This window comes from Haliaeetus albicilla, chromosome 7 (assembly GCF_947461875.1).
Source record: "Haliaeetus albicilla chromosome 7, bHalAlb1.1, whole genome shotgun sequence".
NCBI lineage: Eukaryota > Metazoa > Chordata > Aves > Accipitriformes > Accipitridae > Haliaeetus > Haliaeetus albicilla.
In genome coordinates this window covers 9318601-9342966 of record NC_091489.1, presented here as the reverse complement: position 1 = coordinate 9342966, position 24366 = coordinate 9318601, and the positions used below count along the sequence as shown (strand labels likewise).

The window sequence follows — 24366 nt, the reverse complement described above, 5'->3', positions numbered from 1 at the left end:
TGCACGTACAGTTTATTTAACACAGTACAGAAGCACTGAAGCAGTTCTATAATCTTCCAATAATTAAATTGTAAAGTTTTGTAACAGTCTTTTGAATACATTAATAAATTGCAAAGGTTTTTTCCTCCCTCCAACACATTAGTTCAGTCCAACCTTTTTATTCCATTCTGTGCTCTTCACAAGTAATTCACTGCTACCAGCGGGCTCAGGAAAGAACAAAAATAAAAGTAGCAATCAAACTAATTAATTTGAGGGTCAAGAGAACTCCTTGTTGTTGAAGAATTTCAACTTGCATAACATCTAGCAAAACAGTGAAGTTGAATTTATTCCTGCTCACTTAGCAGGTTTTATTATAGGGAAATTTAGAACTAATTTGTATCTACAGTTGAGTATGTTGTTTTCTTTGTAGTGCAAACCTCTATTGCCAGTTTCAGCCTTTAATAACTGGTGCTGTGCGTACTGTGAGTACTGTGTACTGTGAATGCATTTACATCACAGTCATCAGCTGAAATCAACACGATGTATCTTGTGTTTGCCAAACTAAAATATTTTTCGGTAGTAAATCTTTCTGTACTTATCTGTTCAATTATCTACCAAGTTACTGACTTTAAAGTTTCTGTTATTGACATGCAGCCATAGAGATCAAAAGAAGTTAATTCCTCACAATCTTGCAAAAGAGGTTTTTCATGAAATTCATGGCATTTTAATAGTTATGTACAGGACTGCTTCCTATTGTACTTTCTGTTTGCATTACTACAGAATGTGTTGTATTATACTCACTCTTTAGTGAGTATAAGATTCCCTTCAGATTGAAAAATGCCTATCTGAGACAGACTTGGACAGTCAAATGAGCTTTAGATTTTAGATCCCTCTAAATGCATACATGTCTGTGACTCTGTTTTACTTAGTGAGAAACTTGCAGTAACAGACGGGATTCCACTAACACAACATGGTTCAGATGACAACTGTGGCTTTATAGAAGTTGCGGGATGAAAGGTTATGAATAAAATCCATAGGTTGAACTTCAGTAATTTCAGTAGGTCTCCTTATGAATTAGAAGATTCTCCCTCAACGGATCCAATTTCAGTTTCTGGCACAAAACAAAACTGTAAAAAGAAGGACTCTCATTGATTAATGAATATACAATACATGCTTTTTTCCAAATTTCAGCCTGAAGTAGCCCATAAATTCTCTTGACTAGGCTTTTCTGCAGTGATTTCAGATGAATAATAGAGAAAGCTCATCTGTAACCAGGTACATAGCTTAACAAGGCATTAAAAACATTCTAAATATATCATAAGTTTTGATTGTATTGTGAGCAAAATAAAACACATTTTCAACATATTTGCATGACATCTGTGCTATGTGAATTTGTGCCTATATCAAACTACACTAAATCTTGATATTTGGCATTATAGAACTAAAAAAAACCAAAAAGAAATGAAAGGCAATAGTTCAAAATTAATACATTTTATTAAAGCATTACTTTTTTAGGAATAAAGATATTGAAAGTTCAGTATTACCAGCAATGAAATGGATACTATTTGCAAGGCTTAACATATGAAACTATTCAACTTACTACTTGCATGTGGGTGATAGGGAAAGATTCTTCCTGTGTCTCCCCCTGCCTCAAAAAGCTTATATTTCTTTCCTGCTTCACTGGTGGTTGACAGAAAATATACGCTCCCTTCCTTCTCCTTTGTATCTCCCATATGCTTAATAGGCAACTGAGGTGCAGGTCTTTGCTCCCAGTTATAAGGAAGGTGTAGAGACTGATCCACACTAATTTCTCCACTGCTTGTTCATACAGGTGAGAGATGGGGTGAGTGGAGTGTACAGTCTTCTTGCTTCTTTTATGTATAGCTTGAGAAAGGAGGAACTGTGGTACATCTTCCAGGAGCTGTGGGAATTGCAGTCTATTAAGTCTGACACTGTGGAGTTTTGTCCAGAATTAAGGTATATCTGGAAGGAGCCATGTTTTAGTCCTTGCCACCTCACTAAATCAGTGTCTATCTGCTGAAAGGAACTCTTTCCCAGATGCGGCATCTGTGATACCACTCTCATGCTGAACAAGCTTATTGTTAAAAGAACATTTAAAAAAACAGTATTAATAAGACATTAAGGTCAACTTATCTTAAAGTCCAGTTACCTGGTGACCAGTTCAGAACAAACCAATCAAAGTGATTCTTCATGCAGTGTGTGTGATGTGAAGGTCTGGAACTCCTAACCCCAAATTCTTTGGATACCAAAAGTTTACGTTAGTTCACTGGAGGCCCCAAAATGTCATAAAAAAGAATCTATTGCTTGTTTAGTAAAACACATGGATCACCTCTGGCTCATGGCATTCCTAAACCACAACATGGCAGAAGCTGAGAAAGTAGTAGGTGAAGTACCATAAATTCTTGTCCTACATTCACATTGCCTAGTCATCTCCTTTTGAGAGACACACTTCTGGACTAGACAGGCATTTGCTATTATATAAAACATCCATCCTTATGTTCTTCCTACACTGGTCCCTAGAAGCCTTGCAGATAATACTCAATTCCCATTGAGTTTAAAAATGTTCTGGAATATAAGTTCCTCAGAAACCTTATTCATACCACATACCTCTGATTTGTCTGAATCGTGATTCACCTCACAATATTAGACAGGCTTATAAATAAAACAGTAAAAAAATTGCATTGGTAATAACTTAAGTTTAGGCTATCAGAAGCAGGTATTTAATAAAACAAATATAGAATGTAGTCTTAGCTTCAGCTTGTCACATGCTTATCTCCTGAGTTGTTCTTCAGCCAACAAAATTGGTAAATCATTATTCAGAGTTCCCAGTGTTACCTGAGCTCAGAACATAACAATAGTTCGAGAAGCTCTCAGTTCTGTGCCACTTAAGTCTAAGCAATTATTTCCAAATTCCTCTCTGTTTCCCAATACTCAGGCTACAGTTTCACAGTCAGCAACAGTGTTGTTTAGTTGCCATTGTCTTCAAGGGACATTTTGTGATAAAAAAGGAGGTAGCCTTGATGGCTCTCCCTATAGGCAGCCATGTAGTGCAGATGACTGTGACTCCCACTGCAGATTTTTACTGGATTAGCCAGGGAGGCTCTGAACTATGTAAATTCTCTTTTCTGGGCTCTGATGTCTTTGGTGCTTAAAGACAACGTCTCCTTGCTCTTATTCAGCCTGCTGGCAAACTGTTCCTTAACCAGCCTCAAGTGTTCCTTTATGCAGAGTTATTAATGCATTCTTTTTCATTGTGTACCGAATCTTGATTATTCATATAAACACAGTTTCTCATGTGATCCTTTCCTTTTGCATTGTACTTGTGACATTTCCACTTTTTTCTACTTCCGCTACCTTCAAATCACCCTGTCATTATTTTGTAAAAATAGCCCTTTTTGTAAATTAGCAGATTCTGATACTGATGTCTTTTCCTATCTTATGATGTCTCCCAAACATGTTTGTCTCTAAAAATGAGTATCTTCATAATGATTATGTTGATAACTGTATAATACCAGGCAAAATGGTAAAGGACTACTGACCTTTTGGAACAGAAGATAATCTAGGTATTTAATTTTAAGGTTTTAGCACCCCTTATAGAAATCTTTATTGAAAGATTTTTGGTCAATACTTCACAAAGTGTCTGTTGGCTTTTTCTGCCTAATGCCTTTTAGTGAAGTACATTTTTCTTGTAGTTTCATATGTCAAAGAAATAATTTTGATTTTGTCTTCTAAATTCTGTGTAATTTTATGGCAGTCCGTGCGAACACACAGTATAAATGGAATTGCTGTTAACCACCAAATTAAGGTATGCCAAATATATTTTATTGTTAGAGTTTGCAGGCCACAAAATAGACATAGTTCAGGTAAGTGATTGGCAGGCATATATTTTGTAATTTGGATCTCTGGAATTACAGAAATGGAGAAGAACATCTATTGGTTGGATATGGGCAAATTCTGCCATTTTCTATCCATTTGTATTTCTTAGGTACATATGACTTTATTATCAGTAATTTTTGTAAATTAAAAAAAGAGAGAGAGTATTGATGACAAATAAAATAAAAGTTTTAATTGTTGAAAACATCTAAAACATGCTCACCCGTCTGAGTCATAAGATACAGGTAAAAATAAATCAATACAACCTAAGTTACAAATGCCAGGGGAAAGATCCAAGCCTCCTAAGATAGTCTGTCTGAAAGCCAGAGGAGAGAACCCAAGGAATTTCTGAAGAGCCTCAGTAGTGAGCAAGGGCCTTTTTGGTGCACAAAGCATATTTGGTGTGTCTGAATTTGTGCCCTGTCTGGAGCTTAAGGCCCTGACTTGCAGCAGACAATTTCTTTCCACTTGGGTTCCCGAGTGCTCTGTTGCAGACCATTAGGACAGAAAAGAGCAAAGTTCTGTTGTGGGTGATGCTACCACTAGTGTCTTTTTGTTGGTGGAGACAGCCAGAGCATCCTCTCCAACTGGCCATGGTGTGCTCTGAAAAAGGGTTGAAGCTCTCTGTTGAAACTGTTAGCCAGAGTCATAAAGCTGGCAGGAGAGCAAGAGAAGGAAACCTGGATTCATCCTGGTGATTGGGGAATACTCCTGAGATGTAGGAGATCTGTGTCTAATCTCTGCAGACTGAGAGGGGACTGGCAGTCTTTAAGCAAGCTCCCCAACATATGGACTATTATGTAAATATGCTACTATATAATATAAAACCCAAAAAGTCATGATAATGCTTATTAAGTCTATTATGAACCCTGTCATGCCACTGTAGTTTTCATTTAAATATGTTAAGTTAATGTACTCTTATGATACTCATTTCAATCTTGTGAAGAGGGAAAGAAAAATATGTATAGACTCCAATGGAAATATTCTTTTTTTGCATCACAAAACCTTTTCTTTTTGGGTGTCTTACTTTCTAAGCTGCCTTTTATAAATCTGTGAGTTGTATCTGAGCTAAATACAATTTAAGAACAAATAGAATAAGTTTGTTCTTTTATGAAAGCAGGCAGAAGATAAAAAGGGAAAAAAAAAAGAAGTCTTCAGAGCCTGCAATATGCTATTAGGATGTATGTATACCAGAATACTGTCTGAACCAGAAACCTGTTTATTAAAAGATTAGACAGATATGAACAGCAAATTTCTGTTGTTTAATTTACCTGACTGGTAAATGAAAATTTCATTGATTTAGTTTAGCAACTATTTTATGCTGTCAAATCTAAGCAGTCTTAACAGCTGTACTACATCAATTCATATACACAAGAATATTTTCATGTCATCAATTTATATTATTCAGTAGTGATCAAGAGCAGCTTAGCAGATAAAATAATGTAGAATAGATGAAAACAAAATATTATTAGGATTTACATGCCTCAGACAGAGAAGTATAGGGTGGCACTGCACTGTGGAAAGTACCTCTCCAGCATGGTAATCTCATCTGTGATTGTTTCAGTCACTGTAAGGCAAATAGTGGTAGCAGGGCAGACTGAAGCCTAAGTGTCTTTTGGTTGCAATAAAAATGCTTTGACACTATCAGTAACTTAAAGCTAACACAAACTTCTGACAGTCTCTACCTATCTAGCCAGTCCTTTGAAATAAATTTGTAGAGATATCACTGAGAATACCTAATGCAGCTGAATTGTAGCATTCAACGAAATGTGAAGCCACAAAGCAGAATTATACTACATGCTTTACAGCACCTGAACTTCACTTGGGAAAAAACATTCCTTTGTCTGAAAGATACTTCACATACTTTAGACAACTCTATTTTACAAAATACGATAGTGCTACATAGACTCTAAAGGAAGGAGCAGAACATAAGTGTTTAATTGCAGAAACAAGAGACTGCCTACAGGTAAAAGTGTTTCCTGTACTGGAGCTGCAGTATTTTCAGAACTGCTTGTGTATTCCAGAAGCAGCAATGCTCCTCAGAGTGGTTCATGGTTATTAGTAAGAAGCAGCAATTATCCTTTAGTGTGATTGAATATGCTCTAAAGAAAATCTCTTGCCCAGAACATTTCAACTGTTTGCTTCTTCTGCTGGGAAATCCAAAAGTGCTTTCAAAAAGAATGCCAATCCTGTTCTAAAATACTTCACAGTTTGCCAATTCTGTGTTCAGAAATCATGTTTCAGATTTTTTAAAAAATGGATAGCTTGAACATCAACTTTTACAAAGTAAAGTAATGTATTTGAGGTTCTCTTCATTTCTCCTCTGAACTTTGAGAGTTCAGATTATTCTCAGGCAACTTTTCTCAGGGTTCCCCTACTACTAAGAAGATTGGATGCTTTATCTTTTCTTCCTTTTTTTTAAACAGAATATGGAGATTCCCCCAAAATTAATTGATTCATGGTTAAGATTTGAATAAAAAACACCTAATGCCATAACATTATTGATAAAATAAGGCATGTTAGTATACTAGTCATATCAGAGCAGTAGTATAAGCTGTGTACTAAATCCAGTTTTCAAATTGTTCTTATGCTTCATTGTGATAGTTATTCTTCATATTCCTATGCATGTTTTGCAAACTTTTTCATTACTTCCAAGCTTTCTTTGAATTCCATTTGCTGAAATCATTTATGATTTCTGAAATGTAAAAACTAAGATTCTGACATGGCTTTAAGGATACACACTTCAAAGGAATAAGACCACCATGACAACACAGAACTGAGTGAACAAATTAGTTTTGATACATTTTCTGTTTTTTTCGATATACACCTTCAGCACAAGAGGACTCAGAATGTTCTGATTCCTCACAATTTAATAAAAAATATTGTGGTTTTCCCAAAAAGGAGTCTCTTGTCCCAGTAAATCGCCTTTTTAAGCAGGTAAGATTAAATTGATTGCACTCAAAAAAGTTATTATACTGGTGAGAAGCAAAATATATTTTTGTCATTCCCAACTGTAATTAATGATATTATTTCAACAGGCTTCCTATGAATTATAGTTCTGAGAATATTTATTTATTTATTTATTTAACAAAGAACATGATGTTTTAAGAACATAAAAACATTCTTCTTTTATGAGAACAGCTGATGGTCTTTTAAAAGGTATCCAAAAATGTCTTGGTTTTTTGTCAAAAATCTCATCTTGAAAGCAAAACTTTCCCAAAATAATGCTTCATATAATAATTGAATATGGACTACCAGGAAAGTGATCTTCACCAGTTAACAGCTGTTGTCTCATATATTTTGTTGCACATTGGCCAATCCCAACTTGTTTCAATGACCATTCTTGCATATGGAGTTACAAAAAACCCACTGGAACTCTGAAGTAAGGAAATTAGAAGTTGCCAAGACCTACCTGTATCAGAGCATTTGTTGCTTTAGTATCTTTAGTACAAAGCATGTGATTTTAAGCTGATGATACAGTAAACTTTTAATGTATAATCAAAATCCTGTCAGGTACTTTATAACACATTTAGAGAATTATCACACTTACATCATAATTGCTGGGTAATTTCTAATTACTATCTAATTTCTTAGTTGAAAATACAGCATCAGTCTGTGTAAAATAAAACTGACTCAGCAGTGATTAAATTGATGTTATTAACACTTAGCACTTACTTTTAATGTGTTAATAGCCTAATTAATTCAGCATCTTGAATTCTTGATAAAAGAAAAATGAAAATCTTCCCATGTCAGAAGGTGTACATTGCATCTGATATTTTGTTTTTCCTTTTTCAGTTTTTAATTTTTTGAGTATATTGACCCAAGGAAAGGAGGGCTGTCTGTTGAATGACACACAGAGGTGAGAGTTAGGACTTGTGAATTCACAGGAAATTCATGGACTAGTAAAACAGTGGAAACGTTAAATTCTTCCTATGCTTCAGTGTAAACATCTGTAAAATGGGCATAAGCTCCAAGGGCTTGTAGGCCTCAGTCAAATTTTGTCTGTCAATTAATCAGAACTTTTACAAAGTTCCAGGAGTATGGGTATATATGTCAGTGAAACATCTTTTTCATCAAGTTAAGAGTTCGTATCATGCTTTGCTTTAATAATTCTGTGGGATTTGTGTTCCTATGGAAAATAATTGCCTTTGGAAATCCCATGTTTGAGGAAGATTTGGACGTTCAGGACTGGACTTACGCAGAATCACAATAGTATCTGTAAGTCCGCCTATTCTGCATACTTATACCTGTCTTAATATCAGCAGGTAAGTATCTGGTCTGTAAATGAGACAAGGAGGTGCTTAAGTTACCTGAGAAGCCCATCTTGTAGGCATGCTTTGAGCAAATCTAATGCATAGCTGCAACATTAACATTAAAACACAGCAGGCATAGTAATTTTAATTTATTTTGCTTACAGCTTTATTTCTGGCTTGTTTGGTGTTGGGTTGGCCAAGAAGGCCAATGGCATCCTGGCCTGTATCAGAAATAGTGTGGCCAGCAGGAGCAGGAAAGTGATAGTTCCCCTGTATTCGGCACCGGTGAGGCCACACCTCGAGTACTGTGTTCAGTTTTGGGCCCCTCACTACAGGAAAGACATTGAGGTGCTGGAGCGTGTCCAGAGAAGGGCAACCAAGTTGGTGAGGCGCCTGGAGCACAAGGCTTATGAGGAGCAGCTGAGGGAACTGGAGCTGTTTAGTCTGGAGAAAAAGGAGGCTGAGGGGAGACCTTATCGCTCTCTACAACTACCTGAAAGGAGGTTGTAGTGAGGTGGGTGTTGGTCTCTTCTATCAAGTAACTAGTGATAGGACAAGAGGAAATGGCCTTAAGTTGCGCCAGGGGAGGTTTAGATTGGATATTAGGAAAAATTTCTTTACTGAAAGGGTTGTCAGGTATTGGAACAGGCTGCCCATGGAAGTGGTTGAGTCACCATCCCTGGAGGTATTTAAAAGACGTGTAGATGTGGTGCTTAGGGACATGGCTTAGTGGTGGACTTGGTAGTGTTAGATTAACGGTTGGACTCAATGATCTTAAAGGTCTTTTCCAACCTAAATGTTTCTTTGATTCTATGGGTTGGGGTTTTTTAAATAAAATGCATGTACAACTGCGTGAGCTGGAACTAGAACCCACAGTTCTTAACTGCTGTTTGACTGTGTAACTGCTAGGCACAGACTCTTGCTTCACCTATAATTTCTTCTTTTGGAGGAGTTCTGGATTCTTTGCCGAATGTAACTAAGCTACAGCATGAAGGATGGTGCAGACTGGCATAGATTTAGCTAGTAAAGTAGTACCCATACAATCAGCACATGCCCAACTTTGGTGGGATTACATCACCATAGGTTCACAATTCCCCAGCTGCCCTGGGAATATCAGAACCGCACCTTCTCTTCTGCAATTCTGATTAAAGCCCCCTAAGCTGTGGAGGAGGAGAATTTCAGATGTGCATCTGCACTTGTCATTTTCAATTAATTTGCTGTAGGTAGCACCCTATGGACTCCTTTGTCCCCCTTCTAAGGCTCCTGATTCAATTTGCAAAGAGCTGAGACACCCACGTTTCCTCTCTAGGCATTGAGGCTTTTAAGGCTTTCTTTGCATCTGCCCCTTACAAGTAATCTAGATTGTTAAAAATTTGACTGCTACCCTTCCAGTTAGGAGTTATTCCTTTCTTCTTGGTAATTCATTTCTACGTTTTTCACATAGTTAGTTTGCATATAGTGGGACTGAGAAGTGATTTCTTCAGTTGGACTGGCACTGCCTGCTTCACTTAGAACTACTTTCAGAGCACACATTAAATAATTCTGAGAAAATATTTGTTTTCTGCATAATTCTTCTCTTTTTATGATTGTTTGCAAACAAATGTGCTTAAGTTTGAGGGGACATATGGTTTCAACTTGTCACATTTATTAAGGTAGCATATTTTTTTATTTTAAATATACATCTGAAATATGTGTTCATTTAATAATTCTAAGTGGATTATGTTTGTTTATTGCAGTAATTTTTAATTTGTGTGCTCAATTAGAATTTCTGTTCTGAGACTATTTCTGTGAAAGTCAGTGTGAAGTTGCCAAAATCACAGAAACTGGCTCTACACCTGGCTTTCTGTTTTTACATCAAACAAAAAAAAAACAGGTAATGAGGAGAGAGGAGCTTGGGAGAGAGATGGAACTCCTTGTCTGGATGACAGTTTTCCTTGTGGCATCTCTCCCTTGCCCTCAAGGAAAACAGATTAAAGCCCCATGTAATGGAATGATACCGGTGGGAGGATAAATATTGCACTGTGATTAAACCACCCAAATACTCAGGTGATTAAAGTGCTTCAGGTCCTTAGTTATTATTCTGTTATATCATTTCATCTCATTTCAAGACATTGCTTTTTTCATAGTTTTTGAAGAACACTCTAGGCAACAAAGTTGATTTTGTGTCTCATAGCTTTGGACTATTGATTCCTTTTTCTATATTGCACATCCATCATCCTCCTTTTTAGACACAGCAACAAAAATATGTATTCTCGTTATAATATCATCTGGCCATCCCGATGCTGATGCAATTAACACATGAAAATCTCAGCTTCTTTGACAGGACTGTACTAGCTGTGAGGTACCCTTTTGACTTTTCTTATTTGAGAATTGGGTGAACTGGATTAGACATTTATAATTAGAGTATTCAAATAGTAGTGTCTGCATCTAATCTGGAAAATTCTGTTTCAGCTAGGAGTTATTGTTGGGGGTGTGGTGTGGGGGTGGAACAAAAACAAAACCCACACAATGTTCAACAAGAAAAACCAACCCACCCCATAACACCTGCTTTTATATTAAGACTTTCTGCTTATACATCACATGAGGTTGCCTGTTATTTTCTTTTTGAAAGCTAAATTAAGCATTCAGGAAAATGTAAGAAATGCCAAAGCTAACATTCAACTCTAGCCCTTCTTGCTTCATTTTATGGATTACGATACGGTTTCTAATCAAGTGTTTACCTACTGTTTATAACATAACACAAATATTTTGTACAATTTTTCACAACCTCAGATGAATGTGTAACACTCCAATTCCTTTTTATTACAGTGTGTTTTTCACTGCTGTGCTGATGCTATACATTTTACTGACACACAGTTTCCATATGCATTTTCTCTCTTCAGTATGTATCTAAATATCTTTTCATTATTTAACAAACTTTGCTGCAATTTGTTGGCCAAGTGCTTATGAAATTGTTTGTAGTAGAACATATTTGGGAAGGACCACCTGGGGATCCATTGGCAATAAGCTTAAAATTTATTCCGTCCACAAAAGATGTATGCATTCAAGGAAAATGAAGTAGGGAGATTCAAGAGAAAAGTGGCCACAGTGAGGACGATATGATATTAAACACTTTTCCTTATTTTAAAAGATATGAAAGTCTCTTTAATAATTGCATAATGCTTATCTGTCTCCTTCCCCGACAAATTTAAAGTCTGGTAAAGAGGAATCTTACCAAAACTTTTGAAGTTGTCAGCTACACAGTTTTTTACAAAAAGTGTAGACTTTCTGTTTAAAAAATAGAACACTGCAAACTGTTTCTGGTCTTGGGCTGAAAACAGAACAAAACAAATCATCAATTGGCACCAGAAAATACTTGTCTGCAGTTCCTGCTGCAGTTCTTCAAGTTTAATTTTGATGCCTCATGCTCTTATTCTCCACTGTAGCCCAAGTTTTCACCCACATTAAATTCCCCATTGTACTCCTCATCCAGGACCTGCACTGATCACTGCTTAGTCAGTGGGTGCCTCATGAAAGGTGTAAACAAAATGAAAAGTGTGTGAAGCTGTAACTTCAGTGAGCGATGGTGACTGAATTTCCAAATCAACATTTTCTTTTTACACAGGTGAAACTTCAAATAACAAAATATTTGCCATTCAGTTTTCCACTGAAAAGTAAATTTTTTTTGTGGAAAATTTTGGCAGAATTTTGGCATCAAAACCTCCATAACAAAAATATTTTTCAGGTAATTCTATTGAATTGAAAAGTACTAGTTTTCATTACAACTAATACATGAGGATTTCTTACTAGATTGATGTTCCTCAGTCTTTTGAAAGTGTTGGAAGGAGATCTTATTTGGAAGAAATCTCAGAATCATTTAACTTTTTGTAGAATTCCACAGCTCATCATATGTGTATTTGTCTCAGTAATTTTCCAGCAGCTACATTTAGGGTGGGGTTTGAAAACTTATGTAGTACTTTCATTTTCCCCTATTTTGTATGTCTGCTTGGTTGCATGCAAAAAATCTGTGCATTTTAGCTGTTTATTTATGTATTTATCTATCACAGTTGAAAAGGTAATTACAGAAGATCAGTGGTCCTCACATCAGAGGATAGTTCTTTCTGGCCTTAGTATTTATTACCTAGATCTAGTTTCAAATTTCCATGCCATGTGACTATGGCATTAGGATTTGTTATAAGAAATAAGAGAAGTTAGTAATTGAGGAAACTCCTTATTCTTCTTAATTCTCATGTTTCCTAAATGGGTTATGCAGATTGTTACTTTAACAAATGAGCAAAGATCACGGGCTAAGTGACGAATGATGAAAATCTTGTTATTCTGGAATATTTTTTTCCGTTTTATCTTTGAAGCTATTGACATCTTCCTTTTTTTTTAATATACAACTTCATGAAGTATTTATCAAGCCTGTTTTAAGGTTTAGGATGATTTTTATATGAAATATCATTGTTACCTGTATGACTGCGTAATGTATATTTTTTCCCCTAGTATTACATACGGCAACCAATTTGAATGGTGATTGACTGAGTGTTCTTACAAACAATAAAATCTTCTCTGTACGCAGTTTCTACCACAGAACAGTAAGAATGCAATCAGATGCTAAACCAAGAAATGGTTGCTATTTTATCCTCAAATATGCAGAATTCTTTCTGCCATTGCCTTATCATTTACTCTATTACACTAGAACTGTTTATCCCAACTGACCTTGAAGGTAGCTTGACAACTAGTAAATCTGAAAAATTATGAACATCCTTAATCATATAAGACCATTGATTTAATTTCTTCTCATGCACTGTGTCAGATTTTTGTGATATTTTATTTTTACACAGAATTGAACTTGAAAATGCCTGTAATATTTACCAGGGCACTTGACAAGTGAAAAAAAAATAAATCAAACTATAGTAATTCTCACAAACTCAGGTAGATGCTATGTTTCATACTTCATTCTTATACCTGAAAAAAAAAAAATTGATTTCAGTAAAAACTATAACTAAATATGGTATCAAAGGTTTCTTAAAGCCTATAGAAAAACAGACTGTCTTTAAAATGAAGTCTAATTATTAAGCTTGCTTGTTGAAAAGATGTCTAGTCTTATTTATCAGGCATAAAATTGTTTTAGGGATCAGACAGGAGAAAGTAAAGGAATACTGGAGGCAGAAATTAGATAGGAAAGCCTATGTTGTTCAGTGGCTGCCACAGCCCAACATTGTAGGATAACATTATTTTAATACCAAGCAAAACAGGCTTTGACTCCATCTGCAAACTACTTTATAACTTCTAACTCAAAAAGACACAGTGTCAGCTAAGACAGTGACATCATGCAAAGTACACTTACAGAACGAGAGGTTTAATAGTCTTACAGTGAGTTTCCAAACCAAATAGAAAGAATTTGGGAGCATGTTAAGTATTAGTAGCTACACATTATTAGTAGGACGCTGAAAAAAAAACTTTTCAAACTAAGAATCATGCCATTGTCCCAAATCCATTATTTAGAACTCATGAAAGAAAGGTGGTCAAGAAAAAAAAAAATAAAAGAACTGTGGTTTTGTGGGTTTTTTAGTATTAGTTTGTCAGTAATGCAAAATAGAAAAATAGATTCTGAAGGCAGTATTTCAAAGAAAGATTAACAGCCGTGGCTTGTCAAAATAGATATATAAGCAGGACAAACGCAATATATAGCACAAAGTCTCTTATATTCTCATTCCGCTTTTTACTTGCTTCATTCTTGACTTGCTATCAAGACTAGATCAGCCTTTCAACTTGGACAAGCAGTCATAATTGTAGATAAATTTGTTCTGTCTGAAGGATCCTTCAGATAACAACACATATAATTCATAACTATATATAGCAATTTTATAACAACTATTTTACAGTAAATACTAAATTAACTTGCTTGAAGGTTATGCTTAAAACATACTACTATAACTACTTCAACTATCTGTTGTATTTGCATGTGTTTTTAAAAATATATTTAGACAGGCAAAGAACTACTTAGAGTTTCTTTATTTTTTGAAGTTCCTGTTTTCCCCTAAGATTAGTCTTTCACAGTACTTATTGTTAGAGTTTTGATTTAGATCACTCAAGTCAATGTCCCATCAAACTAATGTAGATAACCCATACTGGTTTCCCTGGCTGGGGACATGAAAATGATAGGGTGACCTGTTGTCACTGTCTGCCTTTGATTCTCCATTCCAGTGATCAGAAACTCATTTACAGCTGAATTAAATAGGAAAGGCCTTTGGCCAATATACAGAGCAAAGGTGGTCAAATGGTTTTCACTTCCATAATGCTGGACATTTGTTAAGACACTGATATTCTGAAGCAATTTCCTATGGTGCCAACAGTAATTATATCATTTTTTTTTTCAGTCCCAACAATTCTTGTATATTGATATCTAATTTCTTGTGTTTTGCTTAATGTTCAAGTTCTCTGAGGCAGAAGCAGATGCTTTTCTGATGTATTTGTATGGTGCTATCAATGATGAGTTCATGATCCAAGGTCCCTGACCAGGAGTCTTAAGCTCTACAATAGTGCTACTACATACCAATGATGTGGCATTGAACTGAGCTAGGGATTGTGATTTGGAATTAAATGTAAGTGTAGTTTTGTATTATATAATACTCCATATATTTCTATTATAAGTATATTAAAGTATGGAGTAGTACAAACAATGATGATCAATTTATTCTTTGATATGCTTTAAGTGAGCAGAAATTCTAATTGCACATAAATATCCAGAATCTTTCTGTAATTAACAGAGTAGAACAAATAGAACACAAATTCTAACAGATAACTAAGGAATGAAACTGGATCCATAAAATGGAAATTTTTGTTAAAAGAATTTTCTCCTTCAGCAAACCTCACCTTTGTGTCTGTTTGTCAACCCTCTCCTTTTCTTCTAACATTTTTCCCCATCTTTCATTCATTTCCTAATCCTGTTGTGCTTTATGTCAGCTTTACAGAAGACTTGACTCCTGGTTTCATTTTTTAAGCTAAGTCTGAGAATAAAAAATTCTTTCACTTTTACTGTTTTACAGTTATTGTCAGTGTCTATGTGTAAGAAAGAAAATTACTTCAGCAAATGCCGCAAAAAGAAGTTAAATATATTTTTAAAATTAACTTTTCCTCGTCAATCAAAGCAAATGGGGGGTGGGCAGGGACAGATACAGAGAAGAGAAAGTTTTTTAAGATCTCTATCCAGTATAGCAGAGTCTTAAGTTACAAGTTTAGTAAATCTAACCTTCTCACTATGGGAAGTATTATGCAAGAAAGTGGTAAAAATCTGGTTTGAAACTGAGAAAGAAAATTCCCTAACCTTTTCGTTGTAGAGGAAGTTCCTGAAATTACTGTAGTTGAGAGACATGTCTGTAGTTTCTTCTGAGGATGGTTTTTGTCCTACGGTTGTGCTTGTGTTGTGATTTGTCCCTCTTGTTATCAGTTTAGTACTCAGAAATCTCCATCTCTTCCTTGTCATTTTCTCAGAAGTTGTCCATCTGTGTGTGTTGTTGTGATCCGATAAGCAAAGCAAGTACAGTTTTCAGTCATGTTAGCTTGAGTGAGTGAGTGAGCACCAGCACAATGAAAAGAACCAAGACATATGCAAACATACCTGAATCTCTTTAGGTGGCTGTATTTTGGATTAACAAGAACTGTACTAACAAAAAGCTACATTGACAAATATAAGAGCAATGTTAAATCTGTACTTTAGACTGTATGTTACATATTGTATTCCTGACTAGCAATGGAAAGAGATAGAAGGTATTCAGAAACGCTGCATATGTGGAACTGAGTTTCATCTCGGAGGAACCTGTCTCCCTCCACTGACTGCAGGGAGAGCCCGGAGAGGCTAGCCTTACTAGGAGCAAAGTTAGCTTTGGTAAATAAACTGTCCATGTGTTAGATTTCAGAGAGAAGCAGACTGTCTCAGTAGATTCATCTATTGTCACAAGGCTGCCAGTTGCAAATCAAGGCCAAACAGTGGAGTGGTCATAACAGGCAAGTCCTCATAGGTGTCCAGGATTATGTACTAAGGAAAATAAATATAAGGCAAAAGGATAATTTGAATTGCAAGCTCTGTAATAAAAACATTGTGTAGTATGTTAACAAAGCAGCAGGACAAATAGTTACAGTAGGCGTTATGAAAAGGCAGTTTCCCTAGGGCACAGGAGACACGCTCATTGGCCCCCAGAATCTATTCTTGAAAGATCTTAAATTGGTTGTGTTCTTTTTCTGTAAAACGACCTCCCCCACACCATATTCAACCACCTACTAGTAATGCAAACACTTTGATGAAACCAAATATGAATGTGAATTTTTTTTTTTGCTTTGGAATACTTTTTCTAATGTTCCTTGAATTGGTGTAAACAAACACTTGTTATAGGGAGACTACTGTGTCACCGGTCCCCCCAGGAAGAGATACGTATCCAGCAAACTTAAATGATCAGAAGTGATTGGCATACACATACTTGTCTGTGAACAGGAAAACTGAGAACCTACCGTCTGGAATATTGCACATGTAGGGATGGAACCAGAAAACGGGGAGGGATGGGGAGCAGTAATTTTTTTTTTTTTGCAATGAAGGCAGATCTATAGTAAAGATCCTATTACATTATTCTTAGGCATTTAGCAATTCAAGGTTCTGTTGAGGAGATGCAAAGATTATTTCCTATCTTCTTGAAAAGTAATTTCTTGATATATAGACTTTTTTATGGAGTCTAGAGAGTAGGCCAGATTTGGATACAACTGGGAATTTAGGGAGGGAAACAAAGAAGTAGCAGATTTAAACCTTTAAGGTCATCTTTTGCAGAGGACCTCTTCTTCTACATATGCTTATCAAACTTATAGAAAGTATTGTTGCCACTCTGGCTGAAACTAGTACATAGTGAAGAGTCATTATTTCTTGTATGGAAACCCAAAGAAACCCATGAAACTCAGCGCAGGAGCAGAGGTTTGTTTGTGGAAGCCGACTGGAGAATAAGAATCTGATGTGTAACTTAGGAAAAAAACCAACCCTTGATAACTAGATTTCAAAATATTACATAACTTGAACAGGATTTATAACAAAGGCGTATTGCAGATTTAAATATGTCTCATAGTAGAGTGTGTGTTCATGCAAGAGTATTCCAAGCCTTTTTCTTTTTTTGAAAGGCTTTTCTATTTGGAAAATAATAAAAAGAAAAAAATCTTTACATTTACATTATAATATTCTTAATTGCAAGACAGATACAAAATACAGGTTGCTATTTGTTTCATATTCTGTCCTCTGATGCAACCTAATGGTTTCAGAATTTACTGACCTCTTTTTGGGGGTTCTGACACATAATTCCAGCCATGTCCCAGATCTTTAGGACATCTCTGGATCATACACTGCATATGAATAATATTGACTAAGGGCTTCAATCCACAATCATTATGCAGATACTAAGCTCTGGAGAGCTTACTCAGAATTGAGGACTGTGAAATTGCCCGAGTGTCAAACTCTCGAGATAAATAGCTGTCATCACTGAATCCAATGAGAATTTTTCCATTTTTTGGAGTCATATTCCTTTCAAGTTAAACACCATATTTGTCAGCTGTGGTCTGTCTCTACTTCGTTGTTTGTATTACTTCTTAGAGGGAGCAAAGATTTTTGTGAAATATAATTCACAAAGCTATCAAAACAAATAAAGCAGCAATACAGTCCCAACTGCTGTACAATATGTGCTTAAATCTCTCTTTTGATAAAAGTACCTCTGAGGAGTACTATATGATACATGGGTGCAAAATTACCTTTTTATTTTGTCATGTGATTAAATGTAATATAGTTGTCTTGCTCAGATTTTATTCAACAAAAATCATGCCACTTTGCACATTAATTTTGGTTTTCTGTTTACTTCCTAACCCCACAATACATGAACTCACTAGAGAGTTTTGAATTGGAAGTCAACCGGCCAAGTTCTAACTTCTGTGGATTTTTATTTCTTAGGCCTGAATATATACTGCTTGATCATTTACAAAATTAATGTAAGTAAGTAAGTGATCACTTACCATATTAGTTTAAGTTATTTATAATTTACAGTTAAAATTTATTCTTTCTTGCTCTTATCCTTTATAGCCATATCTATTCTTGTGTCTTCTCTCAAATATTGTTACTGGTTTTTATCTTATTTTTTCAATTACTAAATATATATTTTATCTCCATCAGTTTACGTAAGCATTTCATGTATTGCACAAATACTGAACGTGAGTTATACGAACAATCAGTAACATTAGTTTAAACACTTTAAAATGGTATATCTCTTTAGGAATATTTTCAAGTGACACTTTTAACACTAGCAAAATTAAGGACAACTAAATCTGTGAACATCTACATTGCTGACATCATCATGGCTGTGTAATGTAACATATCTAAATGTCCATCTTAGTATGTGCTGATGTGCAAAGCTAGGGGGTAGAAATACCCTAAACTAAGCATTGGTTGTGTGCCACAGCAAGTCTGTTATTGTATGATCCTAGATCTAGTAAATCTACATTGCAATACAAACAGCAAAACCTATCAATACTGCATATTATTGCATATTATTTTATTTTATGTGAAGTATTCAAAACAGAAAGTTTGACTAGAACAGAGTTGCTCTGAAATATGTACTGTATATCCCATCTATCCCGTCATCTCTCAGGTGATTTTGTTTTTTGCAAGGATGATTTTGGGTTTCCCTAGAGAATATTTCTCATAAAGTTATTAGTGATTCCAAAATAGTACACAATAAAGTAGATATAATCTAATTCCTTGTCTCTCAAAAAAAAAAAACCCCAAAAAACCCAAGATCTGTCATTCTAAAATCTTGGTATTAGAACCATGTTTTAACAGCCTGGGAATGAGTAAACACTTAAAAGTCCAAAGAATTCAAATTAGTGAATTAGAACAAAGATAGTTTTATTCTGCCTTCATTTAATAGAGAACTGATCCAGTTCTACAAAGAAAGATTTAGGGTGCTACCACTAGCATTATCTCATATGTTTATGAAAGCAATAATGGAGACATTGTTGTTCCCAAAGATAGATACATTAAACACCTGTATTTAGGACAGGATTTTTTTAGGCAGCAAGACAAGCTTTATTGATATACATGATCTGATAAATTAAAGTGAACTTAAATAGTTATTCAGAGAGTCTGGAACCATATTTCTTGGGATTCTGATTTTCAAATTTGAAGAAGTCCTGACAGTTGAGAGAAACTTGCTAGACCTCTTTTTCCTTTTCTGTTTAGACACTTTCTGCATTGTCTTCATAAAGCCATGTTCTTCAGTCTCTTTTGCTCACAGAAAAGGAAATTTAATTTTTGACCTTCAAAAGTGTAGAAGTAAGTCTTCCTACTATGTCATACAGAAATTAGCATATATTATGCATACACTGTATGATATTATGCAGTATTCCCTGCTTGGGTTTTTGTTGCTTAGCTTTTATGCTAAAACCAAGTAGTGACCAATTCTTTTTCTGCAGTATTTAGACTCAGGCTGCAGGGGAGACAGTAAAGCTATATCCTTACTGATAAATTAAAAAAAAAGGAAATACTGAGCTCAAGCACTGGATCCCTGATCATCCATGTCACTTAATGTTGGCACCATGCCTGGCATGGATTTGGTCTGTGCCAAGTGGCACAACTGAGGCACATTTTTTGTGTCTTGGCACATATCTTTGTTTATAAAGCAGACAGAGGATCATTTCTCCAGCAGATGGTGTGGACAAAACTTTGGTGACTTGAGTATCTTCTTCCCACAAAGTTTTTCAATACCATTGCGGTGTCTTTGGCACCACCCTCAACCCCATCCTTGTTCCACTCCTAGTTTGCATGCTATGTAAATGCCAGTCTGCTGGGCTGCGTTAGAGCCAACTCATTATTTCAGACACTTTGAACTGAAGAGAACACTGAAACCATAATGATCTTTTTCTGAGGGTCAGATGGATGTCACCTGCAACCCAAAAGGTAGCGCCAAGTGCTACGCAGCATGCTTTTGCCAGTTGTCCCCAGGAAGATAGACACAGTCCAACAATTTGTTCCTTCAGTAACTAAAAAGTTAATTCAGTTACTTCCAGGAGAGTTTGAATTTTTAAAGTTTAGAAAGTGAATCTGAGATGGCTTCATGCTTTGCAAGTATTAATGTACTACTCTGTGAATAATTCAACCCTTTTTCTGTGAATTTAGCATCCAACGTATCACACCCTTGCTTTGTCCCTTCCTACAAATGAAACGATTCTGCAGCCGCCTTCTACCAAAACCACATGTGCTAGGGTATGGTTGGATAGAGTGGAAATGTAGGTAAAAATTGGCACAAAAGGTTACTCTCTCATTTCTGCCACTTTTATACTGCTGAAGATTCCTGGCACTCATAAGAGTTCTCCAGGGGTAGTAGCCAGGTCGTTTGGCTGTTGATTTGCAAATCCCACGGTGCAACAGACTGGTAAAAGAAATCAAGACTTCCTGTCAATCTGAGTTGTTAAACAAGCAATGATCCTCAAATGTCATCCTATCTTTAAACTGTCTGCATACTCTCTGGCAATTAAAAATGTTTGTTAAATGGCTGGAATATATGCAGATTCTTCATTGATTTGTTCTGTTTATGTTTTTCTATTAATTAGATACAGAAGCTCAGACTTAGCAAATATGACAAAAAAGTTGCATGTTAAAATGTTTGAGGGGGTTTTTTTACTAGTAAAGGCAACTGTAATTCAGTTGAGAATCTGGATAGTGCAATAAAAAGAATTATATCAAGCCTTTTTTGTAATAGTTTTGAAAAACAGTGGTCAGTTAACTTACTGTGCTCTATGCTTATTCTTATATTTTTTGTTCTTTTCTTTTTCTTTTGATTTAACAAAAGTACTCCTCATTACTACAGAGAGAAATACATTTGTTCTGCTCGCAAGAGTGCCATCAGAGATACATAGTACATTATTCAAGGGCAGGATTCTGCACTCATTTACTCTCCTATGATTAATATTTATCATGCTTTGTCCAGTGCAATTATTCACCAACATTACAAGAAAAAGGTCCCTTTTGTTGCATTATTTTGTGGAGTTAGAATGGTATGTGATATGTTGTTTATGTAAAGGAGCCATTTAGAAGCCATGGGTCTGGTTCTTATATCCTCATTCACACGGAGGCAACACTTTTTATAATTATTGATCCCAAAGAAACAAATTGCCTGGGGGAGCCAGGGGATTTAATAAAGTAAAGGCCTGTTCAAAATCTTAACGAGAGCAGAATCTGTTGTTAACTGAAGTGGAAGTGTTTAAATGCAGAAGCCCACGATATCAGATGCAGTGACAGTCACCATGCCATAAATTCATTTTTCTGAACACTAATTATATTAGTTATGCATATATTAATTATATATTATGTTTATAATTCTATTATGTTAGGTATATAGTAATTATATATTATGTTTCCTTTTGCATAGCATTATTTTCACATTAGAAGTGGTCATGAGCATACAATTTTCTCTTAATTCCTATTAATAAGACTCCTGTGCAACATCTGTCCCTGACCAAGCCAGGAACAGACCTTACCTTTTCTACTATACTTTGCTGCTTAGGAAACCCATTTAGCTGCTGTTATATCATCATTATACCATTAAACTATGATTGTTTATCTTCTACAGTAGGACTGTGTGTGTTTTGAATACGAACAAAAGTAGAATTTTGTGAGTTCTTGCAAAATGGCAGGCAAGTCCTTCAGTGGTTTCAGCTCTCTCTCTAGGTAACTCAGGTCTCAGGAATTTTTATATAATTTATCACTGGATTACTTCATTGCTCTTCTTTCAAGGTGAGAGTTCCTTTGGAAGTAATCTCATCCACAAATTTGTGAGTTCCCACTGTGGGCTGGGTAAGTCTCAAGTACAGGCAGAAACTTGGAACGCCCTTAAAATCTGTCAAACCTTTTGGATTGAGATGCAAAGTTTGGCAGTTGAGTGAGTACATATGTGATGAAATGACATTGTGAAAATCGAGAATTTCTTGGAGAACATGTATGAAGTGTACAAATTCCAAATATTAAAGACTATAATTTACAAGAAAATCTACAATGATCCATATTGAACTATGGCACATTGTTAAAGGTACTTTAGTCTTCAGAGAGGTGTTAATTTTATTTCAAGACCTTACCCAGTATGGAATTTATTTTAATTTAAAAAATGACATAAATGGCAGCATTATTGGAGGGAAAATATTTTTGAAGGAACTGTTATATTAGAGAAATAATGACCTTTAAGTTGCAGTGTAGGAAATAAAAAGCCTGCATTCAGTAGTAGAGTCTTCTATTTCAAAAGTAAGTCTCAATTCATGTCCATCTCTTTTCAGAGTTTTTTAAAACTTTTTTCTGATAAGTTACTCTGCTCCCAAGCAAGGAACAGAGATTGACTGCAATGAAGAATGACATTTCATTTTTTTCTTTGGTTAGATCTAATGTAGATCTAACCTACATCCAGAAACACAACTAGAAACACATTTTTTATGCCAAAATTATATGTGTGAGCTGGAAGTGTATAAAATTAGTTTAACTTAGATTTTAAAAGTTTAGTTTAACTTAGATTAAAAACTTCCAGTTTGTTTTCATCAGTATTAATGCTTTTTCATTCCTGAGGACTTGCAGCTATATCCTGAAGTTGTAGTTAAGTGCAGACTTTTTCTCCTTCCTTCTAAGATGAAAGCATTATAAAATCCAGATTTCCTGCTTTAGGTAAGAAAACACATACAAAACCTAGGACATTTTATAAATCTTCATTAAAACTCAAAAAATTATTACTCCTTATGCTGTTTCTATAAGGACTGTAGTTTTGTAAACATTATGGAATTTCATGTACTGAAAAATCTTAGTTGAAGTGCATCTTTGGTTCAGTTTAAATAGCAGCTTTGTTTCAGAGTAGAATAATACATTAGGTTTAGGGGATTTTTTTCTTTTTAATTCATGACTCTTTGAGTGATTGTTTAAAATCTAGTTCTGCTTGCAATGTCATCTGGGAGAGACTGTGACAAACAATTCCCTACTGTTGTGTAATAAACTTAGTTTCTTATTTATACATCTTTAGTACTTGTTGATTTTGCTTTATATATTTGCCATTTTATTTGCAAATATTTATGTAGCAACTCAAAATAAATATAGTAAATTTTTATTTATGTTGGGCAAAAATGTATGTTTAAGAATCTTTATAGTTTCTATGCTTTTCTTTATTTATTTGTTTACATAAAAATCTAAACATATGTAAGCAAATCCTTAAAATATTATTTACATTTCTGTATTCTTAAGCTATTGTTAATTTTCCTTTTTCCAATGCTTTTAATTGTGGTGTGTGAAATTTAAAAATCTTCTGCAGCAGCACTGGAAGATGAATTATAATGGTACTTTAGCCTGAAGTAAAGAATTTTTTTGGTGCACAGTCTTTTTAACCTTGCTTTGAGATTTTAAGTGTTTATTCAAATGGCAAATAGTTTCCGCCACATTACATATCTATACTTTATTCTGTAGATGATGAACAGCAGGGATTAAAATTAAACTGGTGATATGATTTTACATGATTAATTGCAGATACAGATTAGAGCCCTGATAAACTAATTATCAGAGAAGCTCCTCAGTGTGCTATGTTGCTATGCAGGGTCTAATAAAAAAGTGGTTGGAGAGGAATGGTGATGTCAGATTTTACAGCAACTGAGATTACATTTTCCTCCTGTTTTTCAATGCATCCTTTACTAGCTTTTGTTGCTTCCTGCCTTATATTTCTGTCAGTTACTCATGTGCACAGTGTTTAAGCACTGTCCTACTAGTTGTGATTGGCTGACAGTAGAAAAGACCTAAATCTGTTTTTGTGGACATCATTTGTATGTATCCATATGTATGTGTATACATACTTACACATGCACAGATGCAAATGCACACACATATATTAATGCACATGCACAGATGTTACCCTACTCTTCTGGAAGAAATTTCTTACTTTTAGCTTGTAAAAGTATTGTAAAACCTGCTTATCTGGAGCCTGTGCCATACCTCCTTTGGAAAGAGCATGTTGATGCCAGCTGGGGAGTAGAAAAGGTAGTACTACAGTGTTGGTTCTGGGCTATGGAGAGTTTTCCACATGTTTTGCAGGCTGGTGAGGTCAAAAACACTGGGACAAAACCAAACATCTGAAATTCCTTGTGTTCATATAGCCATCTCCTGCAGTGAGCAGATCTCAAAAATTGGAATAAATTTCTATATGATAACGTAGATACG

At 35.2% G+C, this 24366-nt stretch overlaps 1 protein-coding gene across 5 annotated transcripts in view; it reads left to right on the top strand.

Moving 5' to 3' along the window:
• PACRG (parkin coregulated) overlaps window positions 1–24366 on the top strand; it is a 257202-nt gene that overhangs the window by 153935 nt on the left and 78901 nt on the right. The window contains exon 6 of one of the 5 annotated variants that reach the window (XM_069786895.1): window positions 410–461. The exons of the other annotated variants lie outside the window; for them this stretch is intronic. Within the exon in view, the coding sequence (XP_069642996.1) occupies window positions 410–441 (32 nt within the window). The 3' untranslated portion in view covers window positions 442–461. The remainder of the gene's footprint in view (window positions 1–409; window positions 462–24366) is intronic. 5 annotated transcript variants of the gene reach the window in all.